Genomic DNA, 25,744 nt, shown 5'->3' on the forward strand with positions numbered 1-25,744 from the left:
GTAATACAAGCATGAGATGCTTGAAATATTGTGGAAGATCTAGGAAACTAAGAAGGAATGGGTAGGAGAGCTACTTTGAATGAAGAAATAGACAGGATTGGTGACTGACTGAAGGATGGGAAATAGAAGACTCCAAAGTGACTAAGATTCCTGGCCCTGAGAGAATGTCTGTGAGAATGAAAAATAGGATGTGAAGCTGGATTGGGGAGGGAAAGGCTGGTCAATTTTAAACATCTTGAGTTTGAAGTGATGACAGGATATCCAAATAGAAATTTTCATCATATAGTTGATAATGCAGAACTAGAGCTTGAGGAAGAGGACCAGGTTGGGCATAGATCTGGAGATCATCTGTCTAGAAATGATAGTTGAAGCTGAGGGAATGAATTAATTTATCTAAAAGAGAGACAATGTTGAGACAGAAGTGTAGAAGGCCAAGGACAATACCTTGAGTCATACGGATATTACACAAAACAATTTTAAAGTGTATCTACATGAACCCATAACTTTCGGTCTTTTCATCTTTACTCTGTGTGGGACTCTGTATGGGTATCTGAGTCTGAGATCAGAAAAGGTTTTTATTCCTTCTCATGAGAAAGGACACAGCCCTCGTGGTTCAAGCAGAGTCAGCCAGGGAGTACAAGATGCAGAAGCTCACAGGCTTCCTTTGTTCTAATCCTAACCCCACCTCTAACTCCTATTCTACCTCACCATTGGTTGGTGAGGGAAGCTCACAATCTTCTTACTAATGTCTAACTAAGTGGTACAAAGCAATTTTAATCTGTCATTAACATAATTACTCATAACTAAGCTGTACCTTATCAGACGACTGTGTTTTACAAAACCTCATTAGGCATTTCCTTCTACCAAATTTGGAGGCACCCAGTCAGAAGAGGGCTAGTATGGTTTCCTTTCACGAGTTACTCAGGAAACCAGGCTGAACAAAAAGATACGAGTGTAGCAAGGAGATAATAGTGAGAAAACTTCACTGTGGTCCATCTTCCACAACTCCAAGTCTAAAAGACGCCCAAATAGGTTTTGTGCCCTAGAAAGTCACCGCTTGTTGCTCCCTTATACCCATGCTTTTGCAAGGCCCTTGTCCCATGCTTCCTTTCCAATGTCTTTCATGTTTACTAATAAACCTAAACTAATCGACTCGATTGCAACTCTACCAAACTGCCTCTTCTCTATCTTTAAGGTCTTATTTTTTGTATGGGACCTGTGATTTCCTTAGTCTGGTATCATCCTGAAGAAGAAACTTTCTTTGTTCATGAGGATTAGTACCTCCTCTACAGCTTAAAGTCTTAAAGAGTTGCCAGAAGAAGTGAGAGGTTGAGTAACTTGACCAGTGTAGACCCAGGTCTTCCTGAATTCAAGGCCAGCTCCCTGTCACCTATCCCACCCTGCCTCTCTGCAAAGACTGATTTACTTCAGATCTCATTTCATACTGAACTCAAACAAAATCTACTTCCTGAAACAACTTGCAGCTGAAGAAAGAATGGAAAAGTCTATTTTCCGTACTATGAACAAGGCTAGAGAAAAGCAACTGCACTCATATTCTGTTCCTCAAAGTCTTTTCTTGTTTATTTATGTCAATTGGGAGAGAATTTTGTGTGTATTCCGTACAGTGGAGTTGAGAGGCACCATTGGTATAACAGAAAGAAGTAATGTGGGACCATGGATAAGTCACTGAACTTGTCAGTGTCCCAGAAAACTGAGACAAAAAGATCATAGGGGAGATGATCGGTGGAAGGAGGAAGAGAAAGAAATACACATTTATATATCACCTACTACATGCCACACATTGTACTAAGCCCTTTAAAAATATTATCTCATTTACTAAAAGGAATTGTAGATGAAATTTCAGATCTAGCCCACGATGGGATTGGTATTTTTCTGTCATCTCTATCTTCAAAATGGACATTCATTTCTTTGTGGCTCCCATGTTATTTCCTTAAAGACTCATGTACAAAGGAAGAAGAGTAGGGTTTGAATTAAGGACAGCAATCAATAGGAAATATTCTTCTAAAAATGGCTATACAAATTCAGGAACAGAGCTGGCTAAAATGCTAGCAAACTCTTTTTAGCACCAGTTATCTCTGAGATCTTCAGACATAGGCTGTTTGGATGGGCATTTTACATAGAGAGTCATGAACCTGGAAAGTTAAATTATATAGAGATTAATTACTCTCATTTATATGAAAGACTTTTTAATATTTGAGATTCTGTCATCTTCCCCTTCTCTTCAGTTCTTGTGTAGTATATATTGCCTTACACTTTATAGCTGCTCATTCTATGTTATGCATCCTAAAGATGAGTGAAACACATTCACTTTTCTTTGATCCTTTTGGATTTTATTAACATGGTAAATATTTAAAATGCTATTCTTATTTAGTATACAATGCCCAAAGAATCTAGCAAAACTTCCAGGCTGCACTCCTGACTTTCTCTACCATCCCACAGAAACCTTTTTACACTGGATGCTCACTTCACCCCTGGATATCTTACACTGGAAATGCCCCCTAACCCTGCAACCTCTCCCTTTGATTGGCTGGTGCCTCCCAGAACCTTCATTTTTAAAAGGATGCTCAGATTAGCCATGTTTTCATTCCTCTCCAGGCTACACTCCTGATTCTCTAATCTTTTATCCCTTCTTCTCTTCTCCCACTTTGCAGCTTTTTAAAAAAAATGTGTTTTATTCTCTCATTAGACTGCTCCTTGAGGGCAGGGACTATCTTCCTGCTTATATTTGTATCCCCAATATGTAGTATAGTGCCTGGCACATAGTAAGTACTTAATAAATAAAAAATGCTTGTTGAGTTGACTTAAAAGACCAGTCTGGTTTAGTTTCATCATCTATGTCTATTGCACCATAGCAAGAATGCCATATGTCATCACTTACAGCCAGTCCTGAATTTCTTCAGGAAATTTGCTAATTCTAACTAGCAGCACACATACACTCTTCCAGTGTTCAACTCCTAATACAAGTCAAGGAGATAGTATTGAGACATTTAGTACTTCTTGAAAAAAAGCAAAGCTAGAAACTTAAATCATGTAATGATTCACACCAATCTGTCTGAAAATGTGAATAAAGAAGCTATCAGAACTGTAGACAGAAATAGCTACCTCCTTCTTCAACAGACATTATGATGGTTTGTCCCAAAAGGCTAACACCTAATTCCTGTCTTTCTTCTGAAATAGAAATGCTCCACAAATTCTACTGTAGTCTCTGGACTAAGGTATATTCAAAAAGAGATATCATAATCTTTGAATTCTTTCTCTGCACAGTGCTAGCAAATATTTAAGGCATTCCTAGTCATTTGAAACGATTCATAATAAGCTGACAACACGAAAGTAGAAGTGTCAGTCTTCTCAAGTATGCTCGGAATGCCTCCTACTCAAGTTTTAAGGGTTTATGACTTTTTAATTATTTATTCATGTTAAGCAGTTTCTTTGAGCAAGAAATCCACCCCTATCAACAAATGCAAACCTGTGGTTTAAAAAAAAGTGGGACCAGAGAAAAGGTCAATGGTGCATTACTTTAGACCTAAAATTTAGGAAACTGATTTTTTTATTCTATACTATACTTAACTAAGGGTGACTTTGCTTAGAGTACTTCTCGAAATATATCATAAAATGAAAGGTAAAAATATTCCTATTTTACTGTAGGATTGATAATTTTTGAGTTTAATCACTTACATGGATATTGTCATTACTTTGCTTCAAACCCTATCAGATACAAGCTGGAGGCCAAAGATAGGATGCTTGCTCTTCGGGTCATCCAAAAGCCAATTTAAATTCAATAAAATTTTACTCCTAATAACTTGGCATTTACCTTCTGTTCTTTATGATGCCCAGATCTTGTTATATCTCCTGTCCCAGGATGCAAGACTTTCTCTCCCACTGTTCCCAAGGTGAACCCTCCATTGCAACAAGACAAGTCTAGTTACTAGTTCTCTCTGTATGTCTTGGCTCATGCTGTGTCCCCTACTATGAATACCTTGCTTCTCCCTTTCTATCAATCCAAGTCCTGCCCGTGTTCCCATGTCCAAGTCAAATCCTAATCCATTCATTTAATAAATATTCACTGAGACCCTAGGCTATGTGAAAGTCAGCATGGCATAGTAGATAGAGAAACAACCTCAGAATTGGGACAGCCTGGAGTCCCACCTTTTACATGCACAATACCTGGCACATAGTTAAGCATTCATAAACACTTGTTTACAGGTCATTTGACCTCTCAGCACTCCAGACAGCTCTATAAGACTATAAATTGAAAAATATTTTCTCATCTACATTGGAAGAGGAGTTTCCTGATAAATCAAATGTCCAGGAAAAGAAAAAATGTGCTAAAAGCATTGTGCCAGACACTGAGTGAATTTTAAAGATAAGGGGGAGGGGGAAGTCCATCTCAAAGACCCCACAGATTAGTAAAGAAGACTAGATATATACACAAATAATAATACAAAGACATAATGCATGACAATAGCTTATGTGTATATAACACTCAAAAATGTACACACTTTACATGTATTATACCATTTGTTCCTCACAACAACCATGTGAAATAGGTGCTATTATATTTCAGATGGAGAATCTGATAGAAGCCCCAAGAAGATGCCCAGAGTCACACAGTTAGCAAGTGTCTGAGATAGGATTTAAACCTGAGGCCATGTGATTGCAAGTCTTGGATTCTCTCCATGTTAAGTACATAACAGGGTGCAACTGGAGTGCTGAGCGGGAGCCTCACTACCCCCTCAAAACCTTCCTTGACTATTCTGGGCAGCAGCAGCTTTTTCTCTTCTGAAATCATATAGCATTATATGGTGTGGAAGATAGAATGCTAGACTTGGAGTCAAGCTGACTGGGGTTTGAATCCTACCTATGTCGCCTACTAACTGTGTGGTCATGGGTGAAGTCACTTTTAGTCATTCCTCATCGGTAAAATGGGATAATAATTACACTCACCTCCCAGGGTTGTCATAGAGCTTAAATGATATTAGCTTTGTAAAATACTTTATAAAGGTCAACTATTAGTATTTGGCACCATTAATGACATACTGCTTTGCTTTGTTCTGTTGTTTAATTTTTCAGCGTGTAGTGTGAAGAGCCCTAGATTTGGACTCCCCAGGGTTTGCATCTTCCCTTTAGTGCTCACTGACTATGAACAAGTCACTTAACTTCTCAGCCTCAGTTTGTTCCTCTATAAAATGGGAATACTAATGTTTGATTGTAAGAAAAGTGCTTTGTAAAAAATAAAATGCCATAAAAGTTATTACTATTATATTTTCCAGTGAGATTGTATATTCTTTAAAGAGAGAGATTTTTTTTTGCTTTTTGCTATCTCCCAGTGTACCTAGTAGAGTTCTTTATATATAGTAGGTTGTAAGTAAATATTTTTGTTGATTTATGGGCAAAAAGTTGGAATCTGATCCTATGTAACAAAAAAAAATTTAGCAAAACTAATGATCAACTTTGATGTAAGTCATTCCTTACAATAACATTCCAGGCTGATGCATTGTCTATTGCACTCTACCAATAACTCAAGATTATAAAAGATTCAAAGCTCCTCCTATATCATCCAAATCTTTCCTGTTTCAATTTGAACTCAATCTTTCATGTTCCATAATATAGTCAAATTCAACTCACTTCCCATCTTTCTTGTATTATCAATGATAGTTAACATTTATACAGGGCTTTAAAGTTTGCAAAAGACTTTACATATATCATTTCATTTGATATTTTCTCTGACCCATCTCAACATTAGTTGAAAAAAATAAATATTTTTATTAAGTGAAAGATTCATCACTAAACCAAAAATTACTGCCCAATCCTGTTAAACTTTAAGCATCATTTTCATCATGTCGCCTACGTAATCTACACAAGCTCCTTGTTGTCAATTCCAGATCTCTCAATGCATCTTTTATTTTTTCAGTTTTCAATGATCATCCACCTTCTCAGTCTAGCTTTCCTACTATGTCCTAATACAATGCCGTACCCCATTCAGACAGTCTGTTTCTAGGAACTTGATCAAGCTGTTTTGCTTGTTTGGAATGCCCTCTCCCTGGCCCAATCTAATCCATCCTTCAAGGTCCAACTCATTTCATTTCTTTATGAAGTCATCCTCACTAATATCCCTCTCTTCTGAAGATAGTTTACACCTCATAATTGTTTAACTATATACAATCTCCTATTGGTCACGTGTTTCTCTCCCACCCATTGTAAACTTAGTAAGGGTAGACACTGACCATAAAAATATGTTTTAAATTTCTGTTTTCCCTATTATATCCACCACACTGTTGAGCACAGAGGCAGAATAAGTACTTACTGAGAATTGATGTGAAGTTTGACTCTCTCAGCCCCTTCCCAGCTCAAAACATTCTATAATTCAAAGTAACAATAAGAATTCCAATGTATATAGTACTTTTAGTCTGGCAAAGTGTTTTATATGCATTATTTCATTGTATCCTCTCAACAACAACCTATGAGGTAAATCCTAGTATTATTCCTTTGCTTAAAGGTTAAGTCATTTGCCCAGGGTTACATAACTAATAATTATTTGAAGACAGTTTTTTTCTGATTCCAAATCCAGCATTCTATTCACTATATTATGCTCCCTCTGTACCTATAATAATCCTGCTTCTTTTATGCTATCTCCATGATATCAATAGGTTTAGTGTCTGGGAAACATTTTAGTCATTCAAGCTATTCAATGTATTTCTAGTAGATGTTACATGGTAGCTGAGAAATAGAAAAATGACAGGAAAATAAGGCATTATTAGCTATGTTCTAGGCTTTTGTACACTGGTGCCCTGTCTCAATGTTCTTTTTCCTTTTGACAGTTGTAGTGAAGTATCATTTTTGGTAATTGTTGACTCATTTTGTGCTAAAAATGAAGACATTTATGGGTTGTTGTTGTTTTTTTAAGGATGCATGGTATGCATTGCAAAACACTTGCTTGGCTATGTTAAGATTATTCACATTCATGTCCAGATCTGTCACTGCTCAACTTGGTGAGAGTGGAAATCCACCATATATCAGAACTATCTTGCACTTAACACTTCTATTCTGTCCAAACAACTGGACTATTGGCTTATCCCACCCAATTTTTTACTACCTGGTTGGCCATTTCCGATCCCTTTGGATCTAATTTAAGTCAGATGGTTCATCTATTGTTTGTCATTCTTTTTGTGGGATATGCCCAACATTTCTTCATTTAATGAACTGCCCCTTGTATTCTATTACCCCTGACCTGTGACTCTTAATTTGTCATGTAGTTCTGCTGCAACTACATACAATACTATGCAACATTCTTTCCATTGCATGCAGGGTAAAGAGAGGCTTCTGATTTTTGCTATCTCTTATAAATAAGCCCTGATGTGTTGGATGTCTCTGACCAAATCTGTGATTATTGTTTTCTGGTCTATTCCTCATCCAAGCTGCCATCTTGCTGACATTGGTGACCAAAGTAAAGATATTCAAATACCTCATGCATTTCTAAACTGTTTTTATTATGCCTTGAGATCATTGTCTGTTATGAATTTGCCCCTTTTAAATGAGTTTCAAATATAAGCAGCTTGGCTTTTCTTTGTTGGTCCTTTTTCAAAGAGTTAAACAAATGATAAATAGGAATTCATATATTGCTTTTTCCACCCCCACCTTTTACAATCCCCAAGAGATTCAGATTTGAGATAACTCTTTACCTAGACAAATATAGCAACCAATATCTTTTAGAAAGGCAGAATTTCCAGATTCTTATTTTGGTGCCATGGCTATTGTGTGTGTGTGTATGTTTTTTCGGGGGTGGAACTATTAGGGAAAGGAGTGGGGGGTATGTCGCTTGCACGAGTTTTTGTAATGGGCCCTTCATTGATCCTCTAACTGTATAGCTATACATTTTAAATACATAGTTATTTCCAGGATATGATTTGTTTGTCTAAAAACTGCAGGTGTGAGAGTATAATTCTGTGCCCAATTAGGCACCTGTATTTATGGAATAGCATGGGTAACTTGCTCAGTTGCTTGCTCTGAAACCTTATAACTTAAATGCAACTTTAATATTGTGTTTTGGCAGGTTAGCCCATTGTATGAAAACATGGGTCGAAACAGTTAGGAATTAATGAGCCCCTGAGCAAAAGCATTAACTCCTTTAAGGTAGTAGGTTAATATATACCATAATAGGAAAGATCATTGGCCAAATGGGTCATACAAACTAGAGAAAGTTGATGTCTCTCTAGAAAGTGAACCATGGACCATTGGCTGGATAATCAGAGTATGGCAGGGGGTGGAAAGCTCTCCTAAACTGTAGAGAATCCCCAAAAAGGGTTAGAATTGAGATTAGGGCCCTCCAGAGGTATTTTCCCTTAAATAATCATGGACAGATAATCTTTTGAAGGAAGACTGTATAATGAATGGCATTTTATAGAACATATTATTCTTGATATAATCAGAACTAAAAAAGCAAATCAAATTCTGAAATAGTAGAGGTTGGAGAAGAAAATGTATGGTGTTGTTAATTCTCTGAGGAACATTGTGTCCAGACTGAAAATCCCACTTGAACAAGGATTATTCTGGCAGATTCCTCCCTAGGTCTGACTCTGAGCAGTTTTTAGACCTGTGGATTTAATCAGACTAAATTCTAGAATGCAGAGAGGTTGTTACCACCTTGAGAAGTCCCTTGAACATCAGCTCACCTTTTACTAGTAAAAAGTTTCCTTTTGTGAAGGAAAACAGGTGAATGAAACAAATTTACAAGGTGAGATTTTTGCCAACATCTAGAGCTGGAGTGGGAAATGTGGAAACGTAGCCCTCAGCTTAATTTCATGGGATCTAATGGGACAGGTAATAAGAGATTGGCCCATTGATATCTGTCATTGCAAAAATGCAACATATATATTTAATGCTTTTGAGGTGATACTGTGAAAGACTAAGGAGGCCATTTTACCCCTGTAAAAGAAAATAAATTAAATTCTTCTGTTGAAAGTTTTCTAAATTCAAAAGTGAATTACTTCAAATATTTAGGCAGATATTTTAAATACTTCCCATAATAAATTTTTATCCTGGAAAACTTTTTTAAATCCACAGGTTAGTATTTTTACCATCCAAAAAGAAACAATATCATTAAATAAACTAAATTTTTGCCTTGAAGGACTGACAAATATTGAGATTACTTTTATGTCTCCTGTTGTCAACCTTCCTGTCTTGCCAGAATATAAAATTTTAAGTATATTTTATTATTTATAATATTCATTGGATGATTTTACTTTTTGTTATCTTAATATTTATTTGTATCTTTTTATTTGTCTTTTGTTTTAACACCACATTTATTTCTGAATATATACTTCTCCACTTCCTAAGGCAGCTAGTTCTCTCACAAGAAAGATTTTAATTTTTTTTAACAATTTAGCAAAATGAATTAGTATATCTTTTGTGCTGATAGTACAGCATATGTGATTTTCTACTCCTAAACCTCCTCTACAATGAAGAAGGGAGGAGACCCATTTTCTTAATTCCTTTCCAGGGGCAAGCTTGGTTGTTGTAATTGCATTCGGTTTTACTTCATTTTTCTTTCTGCTTACCTTGTTCTAGTCATTGCATATTGTGTGTGTGTGTATTTTCTGGTTCTGCTGATAACACTCTGCATTAGTTCCTATAAGCCTTTCCATTTTTGTTGTTTCTTATGGTACTATAGCATTATGTTACATTCATGTGCCACAATTTACTAAGTCATTCCTCACCTGAGGGACATTTACAATGCTTCTTGTTCTTTGCTACCACAAAAAAGTGGTAGTGCTGCTCTGAATATTTATTATATATGTGACCCTTCTTTCTATCTTTGGTGTCTTTGAAGTGTGTGTTTAGTAATAGGATCTCTGGATCAAAGGGTATGGACATTTCAGTCAATGTTTTTTTAACGTAATTCCAAATTATTTTTCATAATAAAACAATTTTCATCCCCACTAACATTACATCAGTATTCCTGTCTGTCACGGGCTCCCAAAGCCTCCTGACTACGCTAGGGGTTCCGCCCAAGCCCCAGGCCTCTGCCTAAGCAAAGGGCCTGATCTCCCGGACAATGTACGGGGCGGGAGCCGAACAAGATGGTGAATGACTCCGTTTATTATTTCAGCAAGCAGCACATTTATACCTTTAGTGACATAGGTACACTCTTTGGTTACGTGGGTGAAAGACAGGTAAAGCTAATACACCTGGGTCCTAGGACCGCCCTGACTCCGCCTACTCTCCTCCCCCTCTCCTCCCACACTACCCAAAGCTCCCTGCGGGCAGGCAGTCCAGGCAAAGACCGGAAACTCCACGTGGTCAGGCAGCCGGAAGTTCCACATGCTCTGCCAGAGAGCCGGAAGTTCCACGTGGTCAGGCAGGTTCGACCTGGAATCACTAGGGAGGCAACAAAGGCGAGACCCCTCCTCCTGGCTCCACCCACATCCCAAAGCCCTGAGTCTATCTCAGCAGGCCCCTGGGCCTGGAGGTCTGAGGAGAGCAGGGCTCAGCTCTAACTCAGCCCGTAACACCTGTCTTCCCATATACCCTCTAACATTGACTATTTCCATCTTTAGTAATCTTTATCAAGGTGCTGGATGTGAGGTAAAATTTGAGTTGTTTTAATTTTCATTTATTTTATTATTAATAATTTGGATCAGTTTTTCATAAGGCTATTAATAGTTTACAATGTTCCTTTGGGAAATGTTTGTTTATATTCTTTGACCATTTATCCAGTGCCAGTGGTGTGCTATTAAACGTTTAACAACTGGTTCTCCAAAAATCATATGCATGACACATTTTTAAGCTTAGTCTGTATTATTGACATTTCCTCTCTTACTTTATTCAGTCTAGACAATCAGTAAAACAATAAAAATCAAGTCCCAAGTTGTTATTCAGTTATGTCTGACTCTTCATGACTTCGTGGACTGTAGCATGCCAATACCATCCAATGGAGTTTTCTTGGCAAAGATACTCGAGTGGTTTGCAATTTTCTTCTCCAGTGGATTAAGGCAAACAGAGTTAATTGACTTGCCCAGGGACAGCTCATAACTGTCTGAGGCCAGACTTGAACTCAGGTCTTCCTGACTTCAGGCCCAGCACTATCCACTGAGTCACTTAGATGCCTACTGAATTGTACTATTTACCAATTTCTGAGACATAAATGTTAACAATTAAAATTTAGCAATTGACTCTGGAGAGCCAGTATGAAGCAGCTTGTGCTTGCTCACCACTGATTAGTCCTATTATATTTGTATTAATTCCCAATATATCTTGGATATTGTGTATAACTATGAAGCAGTGTAGCATAGTTAGAGAGAGTGCTGGTTTTGTATCTAGATATCTTATATTCAAGTACTGCTAGTATCTTACTACCTTGGTGACCTTGGTCAAGTCATTTAAACTCTATGGACCTCAGTTTCCTCAGCTGTAAAATGAGAGGGTTGGATTATGTGATTTTTAATATTTCTTCCAGCTAAAAAATCTATAATCCCATGATATCATGATTGGACCCTTATTTAAATTTGATTCAAAGATTTTTCCCTATCAGTTTTCCTTCCCTAGTTGCATTGCTTTTGTTTATATGAAAGTTTTTCAATGTCACATAATCAAAATTATATGTCTTGTCTTCTGTGATCTCTTCTATCCCTTGGTTAGTTAAGAATTGCCCCTTTAACTATAGATACGAAAGATGCCTCTGTCCATTTTATCCAATTTTTTTATCTCCTTAAAGGCAGATAAGCAAAATATCCTATATTTCTCTCTTAAATTAAGTTGACTTTTTGTATGTAGCCATTGTTTGATTTTTTTCCTTCTATGGGACAGTGGACCTCTATAGAAAAAGGTCCCATCCTCCATGCATTCAAAGCATTCCTGATTTTTCCCAAGTTACCCTCAAATCTTGTCTCTCACTACTCTTCAACATGAAACCTCTATCCCAATCATGGACTTTTTTATTCCTCTTTTTCCTTTAGCCCAGCAAATATATACCATACCTATTACCATTCCTGTTCCCTTATTCATGTTGCTCCTCCCTTGTACCACCCACTTGCCCTGCCGAATAATCTTAATTTATCTTAGTGCCTATGGGAACCTTCTTACCTTTAAAGACCACAGAGTCATAGCTTGAGAGTGGGGAGACACCATCAAAAGTCACATAGTTTAAATCTTTTCCTCTAAGATGCCCTCCTTACCTGTGCTGCTGAATAATGATCTCTCTTTTTCTTGGCCTCTTATCACATTTTGATCCTAGATTATTTGTCTTTTATATGTCTTTCCAATTGCATTATGTTTGACATAACACGCTTGTGTACACATTATTGGGATTGAAGCGTATACTTTTTTATATCCCCTATAACACCTAGTGCCATGTTGAGTATTCATTCCATAAGCATTTATTAGATACTTAGTGTGTGGCAGGCACCAGAGACACAAAGACAAAAGCAAAAACACCACATGGCAAGTACTTAATAAATAGTAAATGACTTGAGCTAATTTGTGAATTTTTATACTTAACTGCCATTATCATGTCATAAATTGGGTGTCCCATCTAGTTTATGTGTATGCTTCTAGGCTTAAAATGTTACTCTTTGTAGAGGGTATATGTGTACATTTCTTGTATGAAAAGAATTGTGTCTTCAAAAAAAAGTCTTGAATACGATTTGGTACAGTCTGTTAAAGTTCCTCAGACCTCATTATTAATTAACTTGGAGTGTTGCTTTGCATCTTACAGTATATCTAAATTCTTACTTTTCATTACCTTATAAATATTTTAAGCAACAGAAATGGCAAAAAGGGATCCTTTTTCTTATTATTTTTTCATTTCAGTGGCAAAATAATCATAACGAAAAATGTAGAATTCATTCTCTATCCAAAAACAAGTGGACAAAAACAAATTACAGTCTATCCTAAGAAAAGTTTTATTTGGGAAAGCCAAGAAAACCAAAGAGAAAACTCAATACCTCTGCCTTTATCTGTCCTCCTTGCTTGACTTTAGGATCATTGTTTCATAACATAATTTTTTGGTTCCTTTCATGCACAGGTAGGCAGGGAAGTCGCATTTGTATCCTCAGTGTCTTATGGGACATATTCACTTTATTTAGGAAGGGATCAATTCATTCGTAGGCTATGATACACTAGTAGAAAATAGAACCAGATATAGAGTGCCCATGGCACCATCCTGTTCACCACCATGCCTGCACAGTTTGAACCCCCTAGTTTTTTGCCGATCTTTATCTCTGTTTTCCTTTTGTTTTATCCATTTGACTCTAAAGTGAATTGCTGACTTGAACAGCTTTTGAACATTTCCTGCCCCTAGCCCCTATCTGCTTGCTATTTGTTGATATTTTGGAGGGAACATGAACTATTAAACTCATTGGCCTAGGGAACTCATAGACAGCTAGGTGATGCAGTGGATAGAGTCTGGGACCTGCAGTCAAGAAGACTCTTCTTCCTGAGTTCAAATCTGGCCTTAAACACTTACTAGCTATATAATCCTGGGCAAGTCACTTAACCCTGTTTACCTCAGTTTCCTCATCTGTAAAATAAGCTGGAGAAGAAAATAGCAAACTACTCCAGCATCTTTGTCAAGAAAACCCCAAAGAGTTAGACACAACTGAAAATGACTAATGACAACAACAAAAGGGAAGTCCTGGTGAGAAAACTCCTTTTCTTCAACTTATATCTTAAAGAATTGCTTGAGACAATGTAAGATTAAATTATTTTCCATGGTCCAAGAATGTGTTCAGGACTAGACTAGAACTCAGGTCTTATTTTTTCCAACACCAGTTAATCAATCAATAAGCATTTGTTATGCACTTACTATGTGCAAGGCACTGTGCTAAGTTCTAGGATACAAAAAAAAAGGACAAAAACATGATCCTTTCCCTTGAGGAGCTCATGTTCCATTTGGGAAGACAACATACAAATAATTATGTATCTAAAATATCTCTACTGTGTAAATGGAAGCTAATCTCAGAGGAAAGGCACAAGGATGTAGAAGACAGGGTTTGATCTAAGTCTTGAAGGAAGACAAGAAAGCTAGGGGGCCAAAGTGAAGGGGAGAAGATTTCAGGTACTGGGTACAGCCAGTGCAAAGACACAGTCAGAAGAAGAAGCATTGTTTGGGAGAGACAGCAAGTAGCCAGTGTAGCTGGATTATTGAGTGTGTGGAGGGAAATAAATTAGAAGACCATAAATGTCCCGGGTTGGGAAGGAGCTCAAATGTCAGGCAGAAGCTTTCATATTTGATTCTGCAGGTAATAAGGAGCCACCAGAGTCTATTGAATAGTGAGGTAAAAGGGTCAGACCTGTGCTTTAGGAAAATCATTTTGGCAGCTAAATATAGGATGGACTAAAGTGGAGAGAGACTAGAGATAGAGAAATCAGAAGGCTATTACAATAATTTAGTCAAGAGGTGATGAGGATATGCTAGGATGGTGACTGAGTGAATGGAAAGAAGGGAGATTGTCTGAGATCAGCTTTCATTTTGCATCCTGCCTTAGATACTAACTAGGTGACCCTGGGTAAGTCATTTAACCTCTATTTGCCTCAGTTTCCTGAACTGTAAAATGGGGATAATAATAACACCTACCTTGCAAGGTTGTTGTGAGGATAAAATGAGATAAGATTTGTAAAAAGTACTTGGCATAGTTCCTGGCACATAGCAGGTCCTATAGAAATGCTTAGTTCCTTCCCTTCCTCTTCCCTTCATCCCTATTGGATACACTGGATAGGTGACCACTTGTGCCTTCATAAAAGTACCACTTGTTTCTAACCTTATACCACCAGCTTCTTTACCAAAGCAGATGACATCTGTTGATATGTTCACCTACTCCTGTAGGGTCCAGGGTAACAGCACCCACTGTTTCAATTCCTATTTTTCCTCACTCTTAGTCCATTAGCAACCACACATCAATTTCCATGGATTCAGTTACCATCTTTATGCTGACAGTTCTCAAATCTACCTTTCCTGCCCTAATCTCTCTGATCATCTCCAATCTTGTATCTCCAACTGCTTTTTAGGCATCTCAAAAGGAATGGCCAGTAGACATCTTAAACTCAACATGTCCAAAACAGAACTCATTATCTTTCCGCCAAGTCCTCCCACCTTCTCTATTACCATAGAAAGCAGCATCCTCCTCTCTGTCCCTCAGGTTCACAACCTAGGCGTTATCGTGGACTCCTTGCCATCTCTCATTCCCCATATTCAAACTGTTGCCAAGGCCTGTCCATCTCACCTTTGAAACATCTCTTCAATTTGACCTTTTCTCTCTTCTGACATTGTCACTACTCTAGTGCAGGCCCTCATCACCTTACGCCTGGACTATTTCAATAGGCTGCTGGTGGATCTCCCTGCCTCACTCCCTGTCCATTCCAGTCCATCCTCCAATCAGCTGCTGAAGTGATTTTCCCCCTCAATAAACTCCAGTGGCTTCCTGTTGCCTCTAAGGACAAATACAATGTGCTCAATTTGGCATTCAAAGCCCTTCATAACCTAAACCCCTTCTACCTTTCCAGCCTTGTTATACCTTACTCCCTGCCAGGCACTCTTTAATCCAATGACACTGACCTCCTGGCTGTTCTGGGAACAAGATACCCTCTTGACTCCCAGCATTCTCTCTGTCTGTCCCCCAGGTCTGGAACACTTCCATTCTGACTACTGACCTCCCTAGCTTTCTTTAAGACCTGACTAGAATCAATTCCAGTGCCTTTCCTCTGTTAATTAGCTCCTATTTATCACGTAGATAGCTTGTTTTGTATATGTTTGTTTACATCTTGTCTCCCCCATTAGATTGTAAGCTCCTTAGGGCAGGGACTATATCTTGCCTCTTTCTGTATCCCCAGCACTTAGCACAGTATCTGGCACATAGTATTGAATGTTTATCAATTGATTGATTGATTGACTGATGGAATAGGAAGCAAGGAGTGGCATATATATGTATGTTACAAAACTGGGACAGTCATGATAATGAGATAGAAGGTAATAGTGGGGACTGGGTTGGGATATAAGTGCATACCACATCCTTCTTCTGTCCTTATACGACTTAAGCTCCCATATTTTTTTTCTCAGTTACTGAAAGACGATCCTGAATGTGTGTTATAATGATCAAAGGTCAGGAGACCTAGATTCTAGTTCCCTCTCTACTACTAACTCATAGTGTGAACTTGGCACTTCCCTCCTCCGTTAAAAAAAAAAAATGAGAGCGTCATACTAGAGGATAGCTAAGTTTCCTTTCATTTCTTATGTTCTGTGTCAGCATGGGATGCTGGAAAGATCACTGTACCTGCTAGTCAGAAAAACCTGGGCTCAAGTGCCGGCTTTGCCACTTACTAACTGTATAACCTTGGACAAGTCACTTGACCCCTCTTGAGCATCAGTTCGCTCAACTTTACAATGAGGAAAATAATGCGCTACCTAACTCACAGGGAAAGTAAAAGTGCTTTGTAAACTTTAAAGTATTTTATAGATGTGACCTATTTTTATTATGAATCCAAGTGCTTTGCTATTTCAAGTGACAAAAAAGGGTCAGGCTCAGACCAAGCTGGTGTATGGGCTTGATTTTGATGATGATGCATCTGTAAGATTAAGGCAAAAAATTGATAGGCCAGGAGGATTTCTGTGCAGTTCTGTGGAGAAGCCCAACAGATCATGCCCCACTGACAAGTGACCCTGAGAATAAAAGCTTAGAGTCAAAGGATGCTGAGACGGCTGCCTCCCAGCAGCTAGTCCAGGCTCCCATGCGGGCAATACTGGTGCCCAGGACTACCAAGCTTGAAAGTACCCTTTGATGTTTTCTCTTTAAGAAACTATGATGCTATCAAAGGAATGAAGGACTTGACAGCACGTTGGAACTTACCTTTTAAACACCTGCTCTTGGGACTTTTGTGCTCTTTGGAGTTCCCAGAAACTATAGGCACATGCCAACACAACAAACTAATTTTATAATACAGATTATTTGCATTATTATACTAAAGCTACACATTCTACAAATAATCCAGACAGGATTTTTTCCCCGTGTGGTTGTTTGGTCAGTCAACTAGCATTTAATAAGCACTTACTATGTGCCAGGTGCTACAGCGAGTGCTGAAGATAGGAAGAAAGGCAAAAATAGTCTCTGTCCTCAGGGAGCTCATATTCTAATGGAGACAACACGTAAAAAGCTATGTATATTCAAGATATATAAAGGGGAAATGGAGAGTGATCTCAGAGCAAAGGCACTAGTCAGTTGGGGGAGAGACATTGAGAAAGTCCTCCAGCAGAAGGTCTGATTTGAACTGAGGTTAGAAAGAAGTCAGGAAGCGGTAGCAAAGGTAGAACTGGGGGAAGACATAGTAGGTGCTTAATAAATACCTGTTCATTCACTGACTGGCTAATTCATTGATTCATTACTGGGTGAAGTGGGATGCTAAAACCTTTGATCGTTTGAGGTGAGCTTTTTCCTGTTGTTTCCTGCTCTTATCCTTCAGCTATATTTCCAGAAGCAGCATCTTGGAGTCACTACCTATGCGGGGCCTCCTGGGGTATCTGTGAGATTCCTCCTCTGCTCCCCTCCCACATTTGCCATTGGTACCAGAATTCCTAGTTATGACTCTTGTAGTTGGCTACAGCTTCTTTATACTTCTGAAAAAAACAATAATTAAGACATTCTGGTAACCTCACTGGTCATAGTTGAAATGCCCGGCTGCCCTTTACAGAAAAAAGAACATACTTCTAACTTATATTATGGTTGCTTATATGCATGTTGACATGTTTTAATTTCACAGTCCCTATTTTGGACTCCTCAGGCATGCTGCTACACAGTGATAAGAAAACCATAACATCTTTAACTATGGAGGGCAAAAGGAAGTCTAATTCACTGAAGCTCTTAGAACTGGGAGGAAGGGTCAGCATGGAAGGGATTTGGGAAGGTTGGTTTTGGATGTTGGCGTACTAAGGATAGGTAGGTGCCGTTATCCGACACAAGTTATTTATCTATTACCTTTCAAAAAGGTAGCAATTATTATTGCCCAGAGACCTTTGAGGCATCAATGGGTGCAGTTAGAACTTTCCACATTGCTGGACATTTTCCCTTGAATGTCTCATAAACACCGCAAACTCAACATGTTCAAAACTGAACTCTTCATCTTACTGGTCCTTCCTCCCAACTTTCTGGTTGCTTTCTATTACTTCTTGGATTAATACCAAGACCTCTCTTTGGCATTTAAAACCCTTCATAGCCTGATTCCAAGGAACCTTTCCAGTTTTATTACACATTATTCTTAATGTGCTCTTTGCCAGTTTGGCTTTCTTGTTCTCTTCACACATTCTATTCCATCTCTTATCTCCATGCCTTCATTCCAGCTACCTCTCATGGTTGGAATGTGCATACTCTTCATTTCCACATCTTGGAGTAACTTGTTTCTTTAAAAACTTGGCTCCAGCATCACCTTCCAAATCCTTCCTGTTCCCATCTCCCACCTCCAATTACCTTATATTTTATATCTATCTTTATATAAATGCATGTGCTGTCTCCCCTGATAAGCTCTCCAAGAGTTAAGATTGTTTCATTTCTGCCTTCGCATCTCTACTGCCTAACACAACATCTGGCACCTCATAGATGCTTGCAAGTTGATTGTGATTGTCAACGAGACTTCCATGCCCCTCGTGCTCAATCAATCTCCAACCTCTGCTTATTTTGCCTTGGCACGATCTCTCCTATTAATAGTCTCTATTCCATTCCCTCTGTAACCACCCTGGTTCAGACCTTTATTTCCTCTTCTTAAACTATTTTAATAGTCTGTTAACTCATCTCTCTTTCTCCAGTCTCTCTCCTCTCCAATCCATGCTTCACACTGCTAACAAAAAAAGCTTCCAAACGCATAGATCTAGTCAAGTCAGTCCCCTGTTCAGGAGTTCTCATTGACTTACAGCCAAGGTCTCCTTCCTTACGTACTGAACAAAATGTTACAAACTCTGTAGCTGGCATCTGAGACCCTCCACAAACTAGTTACAACCCACTTTTCTCATACTTTCCTTCATGCACACCAGGCTCTGGGCAAACAGGACAGCTTTTCTTCCCCTTCCACATGTTTGCACGTGCCTAGAAGTGACACTGTCCTCTCCCTTTTCTATCTCTAAAAAATCTTCATACTTCAATGTCCAGTTCAGGTGTTACTTTCTGATTTTTTTTTATTTTAATTTTATTTGGAGGGAGGAAAGCAGGGCAATTGGGGTTAAGTGACTTGCCCAAGGTCGCTTGTGTGTCAAGTTAAGTGTATCAAGTGTCTGAGGTCATATTTGAACTCAGGTCCTCCAGACTCCAGGGCCAGTTCTCTACTCACTGCGCCACCTAGCTGCCACTAGGTGTTACTTCCTCCATGAAACATTCTCTGATCTCTTCAGGCAGAAACCACTCCTCCCTCCTTGAATCTTTCAAGCCACTCTGATAAAGCTCTCCTTTAACATTTTCTAATTTGTGTTAGGCGGCTTAGTGGATAGAATACTGGTCTTGGAGTTAGGAAGACCTGAGTTCAAATCTTGCCTCAGACATTTATTAGCTAGACTTTGGGCAAGTCATCTAATCTTTCTCAGACTCAGTTCCCTCATCCCTAAAATTACCTACCTCATAATGCTGTTATGATGATAAAATAGGATAATACATAAAGTACTGGCTATTGTTATGTATATGTCTTATCTCCTGCACTACTTAGATTGTAATCTCCTTGAGGACCGGGACTATGTTACTTCTCTTTTTTATATTCTTACCCCTTGCTTATACAAGACAAAGCTTTACAACTAGTAGTCGCTTGATGTTTATTGAATTGAATTTTTTGAACAGCTGACTTTCAGAACACAAGTTACACAAGAGCATGTTAACACAATGATGAAATTTTTTTAAATAAATAAGTTGACTTGGGAATTCATCCAGTTCAAATAAATCTTTAACCTTGATACCTGTGTTTCTCTCTATATTCCTCATTTTTCTTCCCCTTGATCTTACTAATGCTGGATCAGCATACACAAAATTTAGTGGTGTATATGTATATGGAAAGTTTACCCCTGACGCATTTATAACTCATCATGACCTTTATTCCCCTCCGCTGATAATTTATTCCTCTTGCTAGGCCTAGGAGAAAGGCTTACCAATTCATTTTCATTTGAATGATTTCCGATTGTGGAGACAGGGCTTTGCTGTAAGAAATAATTTTTTGAATGAAGCTTAATTGCTGGTGTTTCATTTCCTCTGGAAGGGGCAGACACAGGACTGAGCTGGTGGGTTTTTGATGGACCTTTGACTGACTACACTTTGCTCTGCTCTTCTTTGATCAGATGGTAGAGGGTAGTGACATGAGTTCTGTTCTAAAAATCAGAAGACCTGGGTTCTAATCTCAGCCCTCACTTAACCTCTGAGAGCCTCAGTTTTTTTCAATTGCGAAATAGTAAAAACAGTATCTATTCTGGATACCTCACAGGGTTCTTGTGAGGGTGAGTGGAGATAAAGATGTTTAGAAAATTGTATTGTGTGTATTTGAGGTATTATTATTAGAAGAGATATTTCAGTGGGTTCTAGGAATTTGAGGACTCATCTCCCCTGAAAAACTTCAAAAGAATTTCCTGTTTCTAGAAATCTTGATTTCTAGAAAGAGAAGGAAATTGCTTTTCCTCCCTAAAACCATCAATATTTATTTCCTTGGGGCTTGGCATTTTAATCTATTTTTATGTTTATCTTGTTTTTCTTTTTATTCTACTTTGATGTTTGCCACTTTCTGAGTGGGCATTCATTGCCATTACTTTAAACACACCAACATCCAATCATTCTTGTTTGTTTGGTTCGCTCATGTTTTATATAATTTCTATTTAAATCTTGGCAAATAAAATAGTCTAATTTTGCCCTTTGAATGCCCACAGCATGCATATTTCCCAGGCAGGATTTATCTCAGACTGTTATATTTTTTTTAATCTTATTAAACTCTTTAGTTTTAGTGAAATTGCTGTTTCTTGCTGTCTCCCAGCCCACAATTATTTTTAATTAACTTTTTAAAAATTTCTTTTGCTTGACATTTTATTTTTCAGACACCCCTCATAGAACCTCACGTTCCTCTTCGTCCTGCTAAAACCATTACCCAGGTAATGGAATGTAGGTGGGTTGTGTAGCTAAAAGGTCTAAGATTTAAAGTAAACATTAGCGAGGTAGTCTGTATGTCAAAGAATATGTGAGGAAAATATCAATGTATTTGCTAAAGATGTTCGGTGTGTATCTAGGGCTTCTCTCTCATATGTATTTATTATTATGTGCTGTCCAGATGGACACTGTAAGTATGTGGGTGGCTTTCACTTGAAAGAAAGCCAAAAGATCAGATTTGAAAGTGACTTTTGAATTTGTTCAGTTTGCTGTTCTTTAATCCCCTTTTCTCTTTCCCATTTTTCATTCTTCCGCCCCCTTAATTAAAATGTAGGTTCCTTCAGAGAAGATCCTCAGGGCTGGGAAAATTTTACGAAATGCTATCCTCTCCCGAGCACCTCACATGATAAGAGACAGAAAATACCATCTGAAGACTTACAGGTATGTGAACTGCCTCTGAAGATCCAGTAAGGTCTGTGACTGACATTACTGCTGTAGCCTCTCTCTTACAATGAATAGCTTTCTGAATGCCTATACATCTTTAAGGCAGAATTCTATGACAAGGCAACCAGGGCTTTATCTCAGTGCACCAGATTTAAAGATCTCTGACAGCACCTGCAGTCATCATCATACTGGGGCAAGCGCCTTTCTCGTTCCCTTCCCCCTGCTCCCAGTCACTCACACAAACACATACACACACACACACACACACACACACACACACACACACACCCCCTCCATGGTGGCAGTAGAGGCCTCTCACCATGTCCCTGAATTCCTATCTTTCCCTATTATCTCTCAAATTAAGGTAGCCTTTCACAATATTTCTCCCAAGTATAACTTTTCATGCTTGTTTTGAGCATTAAAAACAAACAAACAATAACAAAAAACCCTACCTTTTTATAGCTCTTCATAAGGCTGCTTAAGCTCCCCTTAAGGGGTAGCTAGGTGGTACAGTGGATAGAATGCTGGGCCTGGAGTCAGGAAGGTACATCTTCTTGAGTTCAAATCTGGCCTCAGATACTTATCAGCTGTGTGACCCTGAGAAAGGCACTTAACCCAGTTTCCTCATCTATAGAGTGAGCTGAAGAAGGAAATGGTGAACCACTCCAGTATCTCTGCCAAGAAAACCCCAATGGGATCCTGTAGAGGTGGACATGACTGAACAACAACAAGGCTGCCCAACACTAATTCTTGAGCTAATCTGCTTTGCAATTGATTGTGTCGTGTTGAAGACTGCAAAGACCTTAACATGTCTAGCTACTTGTCCCCATTAGATTTAAGATATAGATAGGATCTTTTATTACACAGGCCAGAAATATTCATTCGTGAAGCCTATCTCTGCCTATTTGGGCCATCATGATGTTCCCCAAATCTCACATGGCTGGAAGGCCATGATATGCAGTCATCTATTTCTTTTTCTGATTTAAACAGTGTGGTTATGCTTTTCTATGTTTTACTCTCACCCCTAGAAAAGCCCATTGAAATAAAACATTTTGGGGGGAATAGAGAATAAAAACTGGAAGTCAGAGATCACAATTTTTCCCTGGGGATCTTTAAGATTATAAGCTCCTAGAGTGCAGGAATTTTTGCCTTCTCTTTGTTAATGATGTCAATGATGAAGAGAATGGGTCTCAGGAGGCTTAGTTTCTCTTCCCTGAGGTTTTTTTGAGCATCTTTCTCCATCAAACCAATACATCTAATCCTGTCACCTTGGTTCCTTGCCTCCACTATTCTCACTGCTATAGAAGAAAAGGAATAAATAGTTTGGATTTCTCCTCCCCTCCACAGAGTCACCATGATAGCAGCAGAGGGCTTCCTATGATTTGAGAGACAGGTAGAGAGTTCACATCTTCACTAACAACCATTCCTGACTTTTTGGAAGGGTAGGTGTTCCTGGTGCTAATTTTCTCCTTCCTGCAACAGGAAGAACAAACATCACACACACACACACACACACACACACACACACACACATTTGCCCTTATTCCATGTTTTCCTCTAAGTGACACGGACCTGGCAGAGAGTATCATAAGTTTTTCACTAGCCCAACTTACCCAGTCTCAAATACTTATCAATTATATGACCCTGGACAAGTCACTTCGTTTTCTCAACTATAAAATGGACATGATGATAACACCTGCCTCCCAGGGTTGTTGTAAGGATCAAATAAGATAATATTTGTAAAGCACTTAGCACACAGCAGGTACTTAATAAATGCTTGTTGCCTTCCTCCCATTGTATAGTCCCATTGTAGCTGGGTCCGATTTTGTCTCTCAATCTAATTACTAAAGGGTAGAGGACTGTCCATGTGATTAGGAGAGACATCATCTCAATGTATTTGATTTAAACTACTTGAGGAGCAGGACTGTGTGCCTCATTTCATCTTTGTATCCACAGTACTGAACTGTGTCTCTGAACACATTAGATAGTTAATAAATGCTTTTTTGAATTGAGTCTATATTTAAAAAGAGCATCACCTTGGGAAGTACCTAGGTCCCATTTTTGCAGCAATGAAAGCATAATCCAAGTATTCTTAGCCTATTTTGTATCATGGACCCCTCTCTGGTGAAGCCTGTGGATCCCTTTTCAGAATAATGTTTTAAGTTCATCAAATAAAATACATAGGATTCAAAAGGAAACTACTTATACCAAAATTGTTGTGATTCCGTTGTTTCAGTTGTGCCTGACTCTTCAAATGGTTTGCCATTTCCTTCTTCAACTCATTTTATAGGTGACGAAACTGAAACAAACAGGGTTAAATGATTTGCTTAGGGTCACACAGCTACTGAGTGTCTGAGGCCGAATTTGAACTCACTAAACTGAATCTTCCTGACTCCAGGCCAAGTACTCTATCCACTGTGCCACCTGCTGTCTCTATGCTAAAGTACTGTTGTCAAAATGTATCAAAAAACAAAAGTCCATGGCCCCTGGTTGTGAACCCCTGGCATAGTCAAATATATAAAGGAGGTGAACCCCACACAGGGGCGGGGCTTACCTCCTATTCTCAAGCCCTGTAGACATTTTAAAGACTCTGGGTCCTCTGTATCACTCACCATTCTGGATGCTTCATTGCCTATCGACGCCTGTTAATGCAGTTAGCTTTCCCAGGAATCCCTCTCTAGATCTGAACTGCCTCCAAGTTTGTAGTGCTGAGGGTTTCTATATAAATTCATAAAACTATACAGACTCCTAGGGCTGGAAAGGACCTTAGAGAACATCTTAAACAACCTTTTAATTTGTAAAGATGATGTGCCTGGGAGCTACAGAGGCTCAATGATTCTCTAAAGGTCATGCTGCTAGTTAGTGGCAAATAAAGGAGACAGTTCTTCTAATTGCCAACCTAGAATTCTTTTCCTTAGTTCTAACCTGTTACATTCATAACACTCTCCTGGGACTTTATCACAGATAATCAAAAGCCTTGCTAGGATCTTGGAACTGATCCATTCTCTTTAAGGAGTGTAGTCCATGCAAATAGTGAACTTCCTTTGGGCCTGAACATTTTCTAGTCACATTTAGTCAATAGTCAGTAAACATTTATTAAGTACCTACTATTTGCTATTCACTGTGCTAAGCACTGGGGATACAAAAACCAAACATAGAAAGACAGTCTGCCCTCAAGGAGCTTATAATCTAATAGCAGGAAAAAAATACACCAAAGGGAGCTGAAAAGCAAGGTGGCAGGACTGTGAAGGGCATGATGGAGAATATAGAGATGTACCAGAGTATTGCTGCCAGGTGAGATTAGATGTCCTGACGCTAACTCCACGGCAGTTTTGGAGTTCATGGCTCCACCTTTCAATAAGATAGGCAGAAGGTAGTGGGGAGGTGGAGTGCTAAGGCTAATGGCATCTTGAAAGATGATGAGGTTTTTCCAATAATGAGCTTCCTAGAGCACAGTGAAGAAGTCAGAGCTGTCCCAGGGTAATGTAGCAGGTCTCATTCCCAAGGGAGGCGTCCAAGCGTCCTTGAGATTTGCTTGCGATACGTCAGTACAGAAAGGCATCCAAGAGCTCTCTGATTATCTCTTTTGTTCTAATGCTCACTGGAATGATCAGTAGGACCAACATTCATTTTGGTCTCTCTTGGCCAGTGATGGAAGAAAAGCCTGTGGGGTTTGTGGTAATCCCAAGAGTGATCCCTGCATTTCTTATCAATAGTGGTGGGGGAAGCTGGCCTATTTCTACTTCCCATTTATGAGACAGGGATATTCTAGGAATTAATGAGTAAATAAATGTACAGAAGCCATTTGGAGCTCTTCTGATGAAAGGCACTGTAAAAGTGGCAGTCCTCATTACACAGAACTTTTTTTTTCTTTAGTGATTTGCATCATCTCTAATTAGTTGTTTCTCCCAAACCCTGCCCTCCCCCGTGAGGAAGACAAGTACTATTACTTGAAAACATAAAGTGCTGCATAATTTTACTTGTACAGCATCTTTCATCTGAGTAGCTCATGAGGCTTTGCAAACCTTCACTCTTTCATCCTGGTCCTTCCCAGCTGAAATAAATTGGCACTTTGGCTTCTTCCATTTTACATAGAGCTTTACTTGGACTTGTCTAAGTACTGGTTCCTCTCTTCCTAGCAATTAGACTACCAGATAATAGTGCTTCTTTAACTGCCCTTAAGTTTCAGAATAGAGCTG

General features: G+C 38.8%; 1 protein-coding gene across 4 annotated transcripts in view; it reads left to right on the forward strand.

The window, feature by feature from the left end:
- The window catches only part of RAPGEF4 (Rap guanine nucleotide exchange factor 4), a 257,949-nt gene that overhangs the window by 118,959 nt on the left and 113,246 nt on the right, over positions 1-25,744 (forward strand). For all 4 annotated transcript variants that reach the window (XM_036744587.1, XM_036744589.1, XM_036744588.1 and 1 more), the window contains 2 exons: positions 21,053-21,106; positions 21,436-21,542. In XM_036744587.1, the coding sequence (XP_036600482.1) occupies positions 21,053-21,106; positions 21,436-21,542 (161 nt within the window). The remainder of the gene's footprint in view (positions 1-21,052; positions 21,107-21,435; positions 21,543-25,744) is intronic.

Source organism: Trichosurus vulpecula, chromosome 2 (genome assembly GCF_011100635.1).
Source record: "Trichosurus vulpecula isolate mTriVul1 chromosome 2, mTriVul1.pri, whole genome shotgun sequence".
NCBI classification, from domain to species: domain Eukaryota; kingdom Metazoa; phylum Chordata; class Mammalia; order Diprotodontia; family Phalangeridae; genus Trichosurus; species Trichosurus vulpecula.